Here is a 13,350-nt window from a genome sequence, read left to right as displayed (position 1 = left end):
CTTCAAGGCCTGCTAACCATTCAATAAAGAGAAAATTTGCATTAGTAATCTTATCATTAAATTGAAAAGTTATTGGAAAGATAATTTCCAATGATGAATCAGAGTACTAGGAGTATAAAAGAAAATCTGATGGGGTGATCAAAGCTTTTTACTGCTACCACAATGCGGAATATGTTTTGGATGGTAATGGAGGAAGGAAGCGCAATGCCACTATTACACCTTTCTCCACAAAATTACACTCTCTTATCCCATTTGATACTTTATTTGTCCTTACACAGGACTTTCCTGCACCAGACAGTTTGGCTCTTAATATCAAGGATATTTTAGTTAATCCCCTTATCCGAAGAAGAATACTAGAAGGAACATTTGCACACCAGGTACACCATAAGTTGTGGTCATTCAGTGACTTGAGCGTTGCAGCACCCATCACATTTGAAATGTCGGCAATTTTGGCAGGGATTACTGAGAATGTTGATACTGTTAAAAAAGAATATAAGAACATGGCTATTGAAGGAAGACTGGCACATACTGATAACATTATCTTACAGGAGCTATTTGCACTAAATGATCTCAAAGAATCTTTTTGCACATTAAAGCAAGGGATTTTTTGTAGCCACAAAACTTTACTACCTCCAAAAAAGGTACTCGATGTTTGGAATTATGTGTGACCCTACTTAAAATGCAACTGTAGCAATATAGGGTTACAATGCCCAAATAAGGTAATGTGGTTTGACCATGCCGTATGGTACATAATCATATACACCTATTTATGCATGGCAACACCCTTACAGTCAAAATGTATGCCTTCACACAATGGTGCTCGTCTTGTTCAGTTCTCAGTTAAGCAAGCTATGTTTTTTTCTTGCTACCGAGAGTTGGTCGATGAATGTGTAAAAGCTATAGTAAATGATCTAGACACTAATCCGTTTCAAGGGCTTAATGGAAAAGGGATTAACTTTTTAGTCAGGTCTCTCAACCTAAAACGGGCTAGAGTTATGGATGAAAGGCAACCCAGAAGTTCTAGGGGTGGTGGCAACTCAACACATGGTGGGAGACATGGTAGCATACCAAGAAGAGAAGGCTACCACCCCCCCATGGGGGTAGAGGTAGAGGGCAACTTTCAGTTGATGCCTATGGATTTAATAAGGGCAGTGATGTTGTGAGAAGATTAAAAACTTTTGATTTCTTCCCTGATGGATCATCTGTGATGGACAGCTTAAGACGTGATAAGACAAGATATGATATGGAGGAGGGAAGTAAAAACTCTTCAGGAATATCTCTTGTAGAGGAAGGGGATCCTACTAAAAGGGTTCTTTTTTTATATAGATTCACAAATGTATCTCTTTCTTAGCTCATGGAAGGAAGATGTTGGGAAGTACTAGAGAGAGTAACTTTTCACACTTCATCCATGTTCTTTTTGATAACCCGCTATTTGAGGGCATAATAATGAGAGGCTTTTTTCTAAATGCGTGTGATTTATGCAAAGTGATAGTGGAAAGTACCATCTTTGATGAGATCTTGTTTACGTGGAAACTCCATAAAAATCTACTGGGATACATTTATTCTCCAAAAGAGACCTTCTATAATAATGTGGAGTTATGATGCTCATGCCACAAATTTGAAAAGTTAGCGATAATAAATGGGGTCATGTGGTTACTTGTGATTTATGTATAATTGACTACGAACCATTAAGACGTGAGCTCATAAAGGGGTGATATAAAATTTTGGGAAAATTTAAGAACTCTCAAGGAACATTTTTTCATGCATGGGATCGACAAAGCTTCTAATAACTTGGCATTGGTTTGTCGGAAATTTGCTCGTGACTTGGTCTACAGGAGACTTAATGATGGAGATTTTGAAATAATAAATACATTGAACTTAGAAATTAAAATAGAAACCAAGCTCCAATCATTTTCTATAACACCTTTATCCACCAAATTACCATTTATTATTGGTATAATACAAAACCCATAAAAACACGTTTAGCTGGATTACCAATGCTGTTGGATGCACATATGATGAAGTTAGACTTATCAATACGTGCTTACTAAAAGCATGCATCTCACAACTTTAAAATAAATGTGCTAAAACTCAGCATGAGCTCTTCTCAGAAGTGGAGTTAATTGTTCTTGTTGGTGGGGGATTGAATCTCTTTATGACTACACTCTAAATCTTCCCGACAAAATATTTAGTATTTTTTCTACCGACATAGCATAGTGTTATGAAAGCATTCCTCTAGAAGGAGAAAATGCTCTGCTTAATATCATGAGGAAAGTAATAACTATCGCATTCAAGGATAGTAATTTCAAATTCCCTCTTTTTGAAAGAAGCCTCTTTATCCCATTGAAGGAATTGGACCTTAATGAATGAACTCGATCTAAACTATGAATTGGAAACTGTTATTAAAATTAATTCATGGCTTATCACGAACATGTACGTACAACTTAACAACATGACATGGAGATAAAAGATGGGAATTCCTATGGGCTTATCATGCTCACCCATTTGGTGCAATTTATACCTATTTTACTTTGAGCACAAATTTTGCATTAATCTGGCTAGACATGACAGATGGGATATTCTAAAATGGTTTCAATATCCCTTTAGATATATCCATGACCTTTGCACTCTCTCTCTCTCTCTCTCTCTCTCTCTCCCCCCCTCTCCCCCCCCTCCCCCTCGCCCGGCCTTTTCCAAATCATCCTTATGCTAGCCATGCAGCCTGCGGTCTACCGCATGTCGGTTTATTAGCCAATTGGGTTCATTCCACCTTTGGTGGGAAATTGTTTGCTTTATCCCCAAGAGTTTTGATTACCAACATTTCCTTTGGCCTATCTTTGGCCTATACGATTTCCATCACCTTGTGCTCTATCTCCCAGTACACAACAATGCAGTCAAGCTTTAGTCTCTCCTCCGAGGGACGCACCGCCACCCTTGCCTTGCTTGAATCCATAGCTTGCTTCCTTAAGCAGCACGAAGCTTTCTGGCGTGCACACGTTGTCGAATTCTTCCAGGTGCCTGCATCCTCCGGAAACTTAGACTGTCCTCTCTCATGCGGTTCTACGATCCTTGATATTCGCCCATTTGTTTGCAGGAGCGGCTTTGGGAAAGTGTAGACGCTGCCTGGTGGGAAGACTTGCAGCACGCCTCCATCCAAGATTTGCTGTGGCTTCCCTCGGGCAAAGTACAGGTGCTTTATATACATCGTCTTACTGGAACTCACAACTTACGTCTCTACTTTAAAATGCCTCACCCTACAGGAATTCAACATGAAACACACAAGTAAATTTTGACCTTCTATAAGTTCAGATGACTTCTCTATCATCTTATGTACCTTCACATGCTACTTAGGAAGCCAGAAGAAAACTGGTTTCAATTTGTGAAATCATATTCAAATTTTATTTGGAAGATCTACTATTTTAGGGCGGTTTTGGGTGGATAACATCTTTGTGCCCTGGTTGCATTGAGAGGTTATGGTCACAAATTGATTCAGTTTATCTTGTACTTGCGGACGTAGGTATGATAAGCTTTCCAAACATTGTCGTTATAGAATTATCCTGGGCCAAATCACTCTGTAATATAAAGATGTAGTTAAAGACAATAATGTACCGAGGGCTTGCCAGCGGTTTAAACAATGTACAGAGAGCCTGCAGAAAAGAGATGGACGGCTGTATGCAACATGGGTTCGGAGCTTCTTTCAGTAGAGCAAATGAACTCCTTTCTCCATTACTTGGAGTAGATCGCTTACTGACTCTCAATTTAAAAAAAAAAAAAAACTGACTCTCAATATTCACAGATAAGGGATTAAAAAAATACGCCTTGACACGTGTATACAGGATTTATGTATAGTAACCGCCCAGGTTGTAATAGAACACAAGGACCTCCATAATTTTCATTTCCTCCCTAACAAGATTTTGGTTACAGAGGTCCATGAGCCTCGTAACTATCATGTGGTTATTAAAAGTATCACGATCTCTCCAAAAGGCTCATTATGAACACCTAGTTGTTAGGAAGTATCCACCACAACAAATGAATATTATGGATGTCCACGAGCTTCATTATGACCACATTTCTTACTCTAACAGTGACAATGCTGAGATCTGGAATATCCAAAGCAAGTTAGCAGCAAACACATCCTTACCATTCCCATAAGATGTGGGCTTCTTGAGTACAAAGTCTAGTATAAGGTGCTCCACATAGGCAACCACGTTGCTGTACTATCTACAGCTACACAGGCTGCAAGACTGAGCATATCTAAAGTTTTAGAAATCAATGCCCCACTATCATGTAACTATGCAGTTACCTGCTAGCTCTACTTTGTAAGCCCTCCATTATGAGGAGAAGGCATTGAGTTAGCACGAATGCCTGGTAGGTCCCAGTTTAGACATTGGATGGAGGCCGAGTGTGGCCGGATGGTTAGAGGGACAAGCATTAGCTGGGGTTCAGGGTAAGACCCGACCCGACAATATGGGTTTTCTAATAGGGGAGTCGACTGAGAACCGTCTGACCTCCCAATAGGGCCTATATAATGCTCGCCCCCATAACCCATCGGAATTCACTATCTATTGCCCTTGTATTTGCCCAGCATACAGCCTCCATCCTCTACTGTTTCTAGCATGCCATCTTCACCGAAGCAGGTTGCCATCTATTGTACTGATTTTGCAGTAATACAGTTTTACTCTGTCTCTGTCTCTGTCTCTCTGCCTGTCTGTCTGTCTCTGTCTCTGTCTGTCTGTCTGTCTGTCTCTCTCTCTCTCTCTCTCTCTCTCTCTCTCTCTGTGCTTGTGGTTAACCATCTTGCTGACCAGCTCTCCTAGTTGGCTGACACCTAGGTGGCCATGCAACCCTAGCTCGATCGTTGGTATGGTATTTTGGCCCCATAAATACTCCAAAGGCCAGGTTGTCCAACTCCCCTTTGTTGGGTCTGTATGGCAGCCTAATTTGCATATAGTAGTCCCTTGGCAGTCCAAGGAGGACAGTCATGTGGCAGTCCCACTTGGACTCAACTGAATCCTAGATGGATACCCAGGTGTCAAGTCCATTCTCCTCATTTGGAAGATCACTGTTAGAGATTAACAACGAATAGGCCTCACTTGCCAGGCCAAGCCCAAATCCCTAAATGCATCAGAAAATAATGATTGCTAGCCCACAAGATGACTTACCGTGTATGTGCACAAGCATGTATGAAACGCTCTGATCTGAAGATAGACAGCAAGATATAGCAACCAAAGCTTCAATAGATATGTCCACAGAAAAGGTGACTCATAACCTATACCATGTGGAGAGTGAGATGCTGCTCCACAGGTGATAGATCTGAGACCATGGGATTCCTTTTGCTGTGTGTCTCTGAGTGAGGAGATTCAAAATGTCTTCCTTCGGTACTGGTGTTATGCTCTGTTGCTGCCAATCTCCACCTTTTCTAGTGCCTCTGTAAGTCCTGGCCAAACTGGCTGCTTTTTGCCCCAAACTCTGTGCATCTGTCCTCCAATGGGGGCTTTGTATAGAGCCTGAAAGCCCCTTTGTTTTGACCAACTGTCCAGCAGACAGCCAATCAAATCTGTGGCTCTACAGACCTCACAGACTGGCAGTGTGGCTGACCAGATCTGGATGACTAGATATGAACCTGGGGACCTATAAAACTGGGCCGCAGCTAGATGTGCACCTGGGGGCCTATAAAACCCGGCCCCAGCTCTGATGCCCATATGCTGGTCCTGTTTGTAGCTCCATATGCCCCTACACAGGGCTTATGTGCCACAACAGTCCCAATGCGGAGGGATTTGCCCTGATGGGTGGGTCATATATCAATATAAGAAGGATACCTGCTTGCTTTCTGCCCACATGGCAGCCAACGAGAGTTACCCATTTCGCAGCTCCTCCTTCCCTTATCAAGCCCTCATCTTGCTGTAGGTGTCAACCCCACCGGCCTGTCCTCATATGATCCTTATTCTTCAACGCCCCCTCTCAATGAGCTAATGTGAGCTGCAATTCACTCCTTGAAGAATGTGCTACATCTGCTCCTGAGGAAGAGCACTGAGGAACACATTGAAGGCTTCCTTCAAATCTTATCTCATGCTCCAGGTTGTGTTCCCGATGGCGTGGTACATGTCTTCTGGAATCTGCTCTGTATTGTCCACTCTAGCTCAGCCAAACTGGGTAAGGTCCACCACGTTGCATTCCAAGTGGTAGGGACCATCTGTCTGATATCTCCATAAATCTTCTTGTTGATCGCTGTGTTGAGAGATACTAGTGGGAGATCCTAGTGGCTGGTCCACATATATCACCTCTACCAAGGCTCCATGAGAAACCCTGACTTTGCAACCAGCTGTTTGGAGAATTTTGGAGTCTTCTCCTTATGAGCAATCCTCAGGTTTATATCCTGAGTCTTTCAAGGTTTTTGTCACTCTCTCCTCCACTTGTAGCTCTTCAGTCTCTGATTATAGATTTTTGCATAGTTCCATTCACAAAATGACCCCTTGAACGCTTGTGGAACACCTGTCGAAGGGAATGGCTGGAAAATGTCTGAGGAACATTTGAGGAACGTCTGTGGAACATTTCGAGGCATTCCTTGCCTGCTGTGGTCACTATCAAATCTTTTTGGGGCAAAGTGCACTTTGCCATGTAGCTGGGACTTTGTGCACATGCATGCAGCTAGAATACTTGCATGGCTAAGCATGTCGCACATCTATGCACAAGCTACCTACACATAGACCTCCACACACACATATGCACCTTAGCACACAGCTCGCACCTACGCACACCCCTATGCACCTAAGCACACAACACACCAATGCACCTACGCACACAGCATTGTAGCACATAGCTACACCCTAGCTTAATGCACCTACAGGTTATAATACATAGCTATGCACTAGCCTAATGTTGGAGGTCAATATCCCCCCTTGGCAGCCCCCATTTGAGGAGGACACGGGGGCATTGGACCATGAGGGGGAGGTGATTTAGGGTGGCTGTAGGTGCTGCAGGATGTGCAGCAGTTTGGGGATGCAGGATATGCAGCAGCAGCAGCAAATAAAGAGTCCAGGGGAGGCCCTATTTATAGGCCTACCCCTAGTTTGGTTGGCCCAGCCAACCACCTGGTTGGCCTACTAAGGGCAGAACCGACCTGCTGGTCAGCCTCTTCAAGGGGGCAGCCAGCCCCTATATGAAGCCCCCCTCCTGGAGCCTTTCTAGGCAGCGAGGAGTAGGGGTTAGCGTACAGAGTTCTCAAAATTTCCCAGCCTTTTGCTGGTTGTCTTGTGCTCATCTCTGAGCTTGTTTTGCCCACTTCTTGTGGAAGAATAAGATCTGAGTTTTCTCTCTTTCTCTCTCTTGTATACTGTCTATTCTCTACTGTTTGAGTACGGTATTCATGAGTGAGCTGCATCATTGAGTGTGAGAGATGGAGCTGATTCTATTCCACAGAGGGTGTGAGGATTGAGTGAGTCTTTCCTCCATTTTCAACATGATATCAGAGCCAAAGCTGCAGCTCTAGCTCTTCACATCGAAGGAAGGAGCCCTCTACATGAAGGCGACCCTGATTCAACTCAGGTTTGCACAAGAGTTTCTTTCAACTTTCAGTTAGTTCGATCGTTGATTATTCTTTATTTTCCACATCTGAAGTTTTTCTTTTCTTGCATCTCTTTCTTTATACCATAGATTCCAGTTTGCCTACGGATGCTACAAACGTGAATGCAGTTGCTACTTTGGATGTGGGTGTGAGCCAAGTCCACGTCACGGTGACGGCTATGGCCACACCCAATGTCAAGGTGCATGTTCAAGAAAATCTAGATGATTGTTCGTCTTTATCAATTTCAAGAGTTTTGAGTCCTATAGTCGTCATTATTGGTTTCAAATGTTATAGTTACGTACTGTTGACCTAGCGGCCAAGTACAATAAAATTCTCCTCATGCTTCAGGAGATAAATACGAGCTTGCCTATTCATGCAGAGGGTATTTGACCTGTCCTAGTGTCACTTTTGAGCAATAAAAGCTAGAGGTTGAACATCTTGGAACAAGCGTGCACCAACGGCATATGCTTTAAGCATAGATAGCCGCAGTAGTCATCCCATGCTTCAATTCCTAAAAGCATGCATGCAAACAACTTTATCTGTTTGTAAGGAGTTCCTTTGTTTCCTCCCTTTAAAAGATTGGAGAGGGTTAGCACAATATGCACACACTTGTAATGAAGGGGAAAAAGAGGCCAAGTTAGAGGCCCTTTAGGTGGAAAATGTGGAGGGACTATATAAGTCTCCATCCACCCCCTACTATGTACTTTTTGATGTGACATCTAATCCTATCTACTCTCCCTTCCTCCTTCCTGCCTACACTCGCTCACTCTCTCTCTCTCTTCCCTACTCCCTCTCTTTCCTACCTCATTCTCTCTCTCCTACCCTTTTCTCTCCCTCTCTCTCTCCCTCTTGTGCTCCTCTATTCAGCCTCTTTTAGGGGCTTTTCAGAGCTCGTTTGGAGCCATTTTGGCTCCGTTTCGAAGCTTCTTCGACGACCTTTCTTTTGAGCCTCTCCATCGACATTTTCGTGTTTTCCACACACTATCCCAAGGGCTCATTACAGCAGGGTTTTGTTATCCATTTCTCCTTACCTACATTCGAGCTCCTCTCTCCAGGGCCAGTCACCATGGCACCGAAGCGTGTCCCTCGTGATATATTGCATGACACTGATGAGGCTGCTCAGTATGAGCAAGTGCCTGCCACAGTGTTTGCATCCACTGGTGGTGCAAAGGTTCCTTCCACTCAGCCTCTCTCTCCTGCATCCCGGGAAGTGCAGGCAGTGCAGACGCAGTTTCTGGATGCCCTTTCCTCTATGCTCTAGGGTGCTTTCCGCCAGATAGGACAGGAGTTCAGCCAGCAGCTTACCACAACCATGGCTATGCAGGATACCGCTCTTGTCCAGATGGGACAGCAGATTGGTCAACAGATCACATTTGCCATTGCTATGCAAGATAAGGGTAAGCAGCCCGCACCCCAGCCCGCACCCCAGCAAGGGGACCATTCAGACAATCAGGATGTTTTGTCTACTCCACGCAGGGGTTTTTTGACAGATGCCCGTCATGCCTATGAGCATCAGTCTTCTGGACCATTGCATGTACCGCAGCTTTGGGATTATCTGGACATAGATGATGCATTTTCTGTGCCACAGAGCACCTTCTTGTAGGATGTTAGGCCATCTATTGGCTCTCAGCTTTCGGCATCTATGTAGGCTGAGCCTCCTCTTTTGGGCCGACCCATTGGTGTGCATCCGGCTAGTGCTCCTTTCACTGCACCACCGAGTATGCCTGGAGTTAGCTTGGGTTTATATGGCAGCCCACACCCCTGGGAGAGAGGTCAGTCCTCTTCTCAGCCCTTTGGTATGCCATCATTTCGGAGAGATGCATTTGGCAGAGAGACCTAGCCCAGGGTTCATGCACCTATGGCTCCGCCAGCGAGCACATATAGCCAGATGCAGCCAGTACATCAGATGGCAGCAGCTTCTATGCAGGGGTCGCAGTCCTGGAACCTGGTAGTAAGCCAATCAATAAGGCCCCATACTGACTCTCTAAGGTAGAACGGGAAGAAGTGGCACCTCAAGTGAGGGACTTACTTCAGAAGAGTTTCATCACTCATAGCACTTCTCCTTTTGCATCCCCTATGCACCTAGTGAAGAAGAAGGATGGTTCTTACTGTATGTGCATTGACTACAGAGACTTGAATAAGGTCACCATCAAGAACAGGTTTCCAATCCCCAGGATAGATGACGTGTTGGACGAACTCAAGGGTGCTCAGTTTTTCACTAAGATTGATTTGAGGTCCGGCTATCATCAGATTAGAATGAAAGCTGGGGATGAGCACAAGACAACCTTATGCACAGAGAGGGGACTGTATGAGTTCAAGGTGATGCCTTTGGGATTGACCAATGCACCAGCTACCTTCCAGGCACTCATGAACAAGATTTTGCAGCCTCTCCTTTTCAAATATGTGCTGGTATTTTTTGATGACATCCTCATTTACAGCGAGGATAAGCAGGAGCACATCAGGCATGTCAAGCAAGTGCTGGAAATTTTGAGGTTGCATCAGCTTTATGCTAAAGCCAGCAAATGCACTTTTATGGCACAAGAGGTTAAGTATCTTGGTCACATTGTGAGCAAGGATGGCATTCGAGTGGATCCTGCAAAGGTGAAATGCATTGAGGATTGGCTGCAGCCACGCAACCCTACTCAGTTGAGGGGATTTCTAGGTCTTGCTTCCTTCTACAGGGGCTTTATTCGCAAGTTTGCCAAGAGAGCAGCCCCTCTAATAGACCTTTTGAAGAAGAATGCTTTATGTGGTCTACAGATGCACATCGCAGCTTTGAAGACCTGAAATTCACCCTCACTCATGCTCTTGTGTTGGTATGCCCTGATTTTTCACGTACTTTCATTGTGGAGGCAAATGCCAGTGGCAAAGGATTAGGGGCTGTGCTAAGACAAGAACACGGGGTAATTGCTTTTGAAAGCAGGAAATTGGATGCCAAGGAACTAGATTATCATGTGTATGATCAGGAAATGTTGGCTATCCTCCATGCTTTCGAAAAATGGCACCACTACTTGCACGGTAGCAAAATCAAGGTTAAGACAAATCATAGGACACTTAGGTTTTTCCTTACACAGCCCAACTTGTCAATGAAGCATAAGAGGTGGTTGGCTAAGGTTCAGTCTTATGATTTTGACATCGAGTACAGGAAAGGGAAAGAAAACGTGGTTGCAGATGCCTTATCCCGTATGTGGGCTTGCAGTTTGTTTGCCATTTCTACCATCTACTAGGAGTGGATTCATGGTATTCAAGAGGAATACATGCAGGATTCTAAGGTAGCTCCCATATTTGTGGAGTTACAGAGGCCATCAAGCCAGGGGTATGCTGAATTTAAGCTGCATAATGGGCTGTTGTGGTGCAAGGACAGAATTTATTTGGTGTCAGATTCAAAGTACCGACTGCTGGTCTTACAGGAAATGCACTCATCTCCTATGGCAGGACATACGGGTATTACTAAGACATATGAAAAGGTCAAACAAAGCTTTATCTGGGATGGCTTGTGGTGGGATGTAGTTAAATTTGTCAGTGAATGTTTGCCCTGCCAGCAAAATAAAGTGGACAAGCGGTTACCCGTGGGTCTCTTGCAGCCATTACCTATTCTAGGAGGCAAATGGACTCACATTGCTATGGATTTCATCACAAGGTTGCCTTCCACAGAGCAAGGATGGGATAGCATTTTTGTGGTGGTTGACAGAATGACAAAGCAGGCCCATTTCATACCCACCAAGACCCATTATTCAGCATCACAGGTTGCTTGGCAGTTCATCTAGCATGTTTTTAAGCATCATGGTTTCCCTCGAGAGATTGTCAGCGACAGAGATGCAAAATTTATGGGTCACTTTTGGCAGGAGTTATTTACAGTAGTGGGTGCTTCTCTTACACCTAGCACTGCTTACCACCTTGAGATGGATGGACAGTCACAAAGGGTGAACAAATGGCTGGAGGAGTATTTGAGGCATTTCTGTCATGACACACAGAAGTCTTGGGATAAGCGGTTGGCACTTGCTGAATTTTGTTACAACAATACCAAGCACATCTCTATTGGCACGAGCCCGTTCGAGGCTATGTATGGATGCACAGTGGGTATGCCATCTTTAGTTGCAGACATAGCTGTGAAAAATCAGCAAGCAAGAAATGACTTGGAGAGTATGGATTCCCTTCTGCAATTGGCTGAAAAGAATATGCAGGATGCCCAAGCCAAGCAGAAGAAGTATGCGGATGAACGCAGGAGGTATTTGTCTTTTGAAGAAGGGGATTATGTGCACTTACGCCTTCATAAGAACCGTTATGCTTCGCTGAAGGGTAACACCAACACGAAGCTTGCTCACAGGTATTACAGTCCCTATAGGATTATCGGCAAAGTTGGCGAGGTGGTATATGAGTTGGAGCTACCCAGGACCTCCAGGATTCATAATGTTTTCCATGTATCCTTGCTGAAGCCACATGTCAGACAGCATGTCCAAGTCCTTCCTGAGCTACCACCTATGGATGAGGAGGGCCACATACTCTATGTTCCGGAGTGCATCATGGGTTTCAGGGATCACGTACTCCGAAACAAAGTCTACACCGAGTATCTTATCAAGTGGCAGGGACTCCTTGAGGATGAGAACTCATGGCAGCCAGAGAGCATTGTCTAGGACAACCCCTATCTCCTACCGGGCTAATTATTATTTGCTGTTTGTTGCACCTCTTTAACAGCCCGCATATGAAATTTTGAGGGCAAAATTCTATGGGAAGGGATGGCTGTAATGAAGGGGAAAAAGAGGCTAAGTTAGAGGCTCTTTAGGTGGAAAATGTGGAGGGACTATACAAGTCTCCATCCACCCCCTACTATGTACTTTTTGATGTGACATCTAATCCTATCTACTCTCCCTTCCTCCTTCCTGCCTACGCTCACTCACTCTCTCTCTCTCTTCCCTACTCCCTCTCTTTCCTACCTCATTCTCTCTCTCCTACCCTTTTTTCTCCCTCTCCCCCCCCCCCTCTCTCTCTCTCTCTCTCTCCCTTCTGCTCCTCTATTCCCCTTTCTCCAAATCTGTCCCTACCCCCTTCTCTACAACACTCATGGATGAAAGTTTGGAAGAATTGTGTGAAACCTAAAAAGAATCACATTTGGTCATCTTTGCATATAGAATCTCTGTTCAAAGGATAGTCAAAATTGCCTTTATATGTTCTATATGGTTGTATAAGCTACGGCTTTGCAGAAGTATGTCATGAAGGAATATGATGACAAACTTTTTCACATATGTACGAAATATATAGTTCATCATGTGTTGGAAGTAGTAGATGCATTCATGCATTCATACGATAAAACGGAGAACAATGCTCTCAACCCAATTAGACAGGCCATCTGGTGGTCGTACTCTGCCTCTGACGCAATCATATAGACTCATCAACTCCCAGATCATGACTCCTAGGATCTACATCTCCTGAAGTCCCCTATTCATACGAGATTGTGGAAGTGTGTCAAAAGCCTTTGGAGATTCTATAAAGCCAGCATAGACTTTCCTAGATGTCGATCTTGCCTCCTTGATGATGGCCCATAGAGCGAAGATGCGATCTAGAGTAGAGTGTTGTCTCCAAAATCCTCAAAGCCCGTTGCCAGGTGGTATTCCAAGCGAGGGGGAAGCCGTGCCACACGACACGTTTGAACATTTGTGTTAGGTTAGGGTGAAGACCTCTTGCCCTTGTGTAAATTTCTCCATCCGTAGCGCCTCGTGGTCTTGGGCTCTCTCGTTATGGAGTCGGTGTAATGCGGCCCGCACATTCTTTGTGGTAAACAAGTCCTT

At 44.4% G+C, this 13,350-nt stretch overlaps 1 protein-coding gene across 1 annotated transcript in view; it reads left to right on the top strand.

The window, feature by feature from the left end:
- Positions 1-2,747: 2,747 nt before the first annotated feature.
- LOC147891301 (S-adenosyl-L-methionine-dependent methyltransferases superfamily protein) overlaps positions 2,748-13,350 on the top strand; it is a 33,837-nt gene continuing 23,234 nt past the window's right edge. The window contains exons 1-3 of the mRNA XM_087390022.1: positions 2,748-2,843; positions 2,878-3,014; positions 3,095-3,190. Of these exons, the coding sequence (XP_087246148.1) occupies positions 2,889-3,014; positions 3,095-3,190 (222 nt within the window). The 5' untranslated portion in view covers positions 2,748-2,843; positions 2,878-2,888. The remainder of the gene's footprint in view (positions 2,844-2,877; positions 3,015-3,094; positions 3,191-13,350) is intronic.

Source organism: Dipteris shenzhenensis, chromosome 18 (assembly GCF_047967505.1).
Source record: "Dipteris shenzhenensis isolate YYH24624 ecotype China chromosome 18, Dip_SZ_1.0, whole genome shotgun sequence".
NCBI classification, from domain to species: Eukaryota; Viridiplantae; Streptophyta; class Polypodiopsida; order Gleicheniales; family Dipteridaceae; genus Dipteris; species Dipteris shenzhenensis.
Note: the sequence above shows the minus strand (reverse complement) of the source record. Positions and strands in the feature narration are given on the sequence as shown.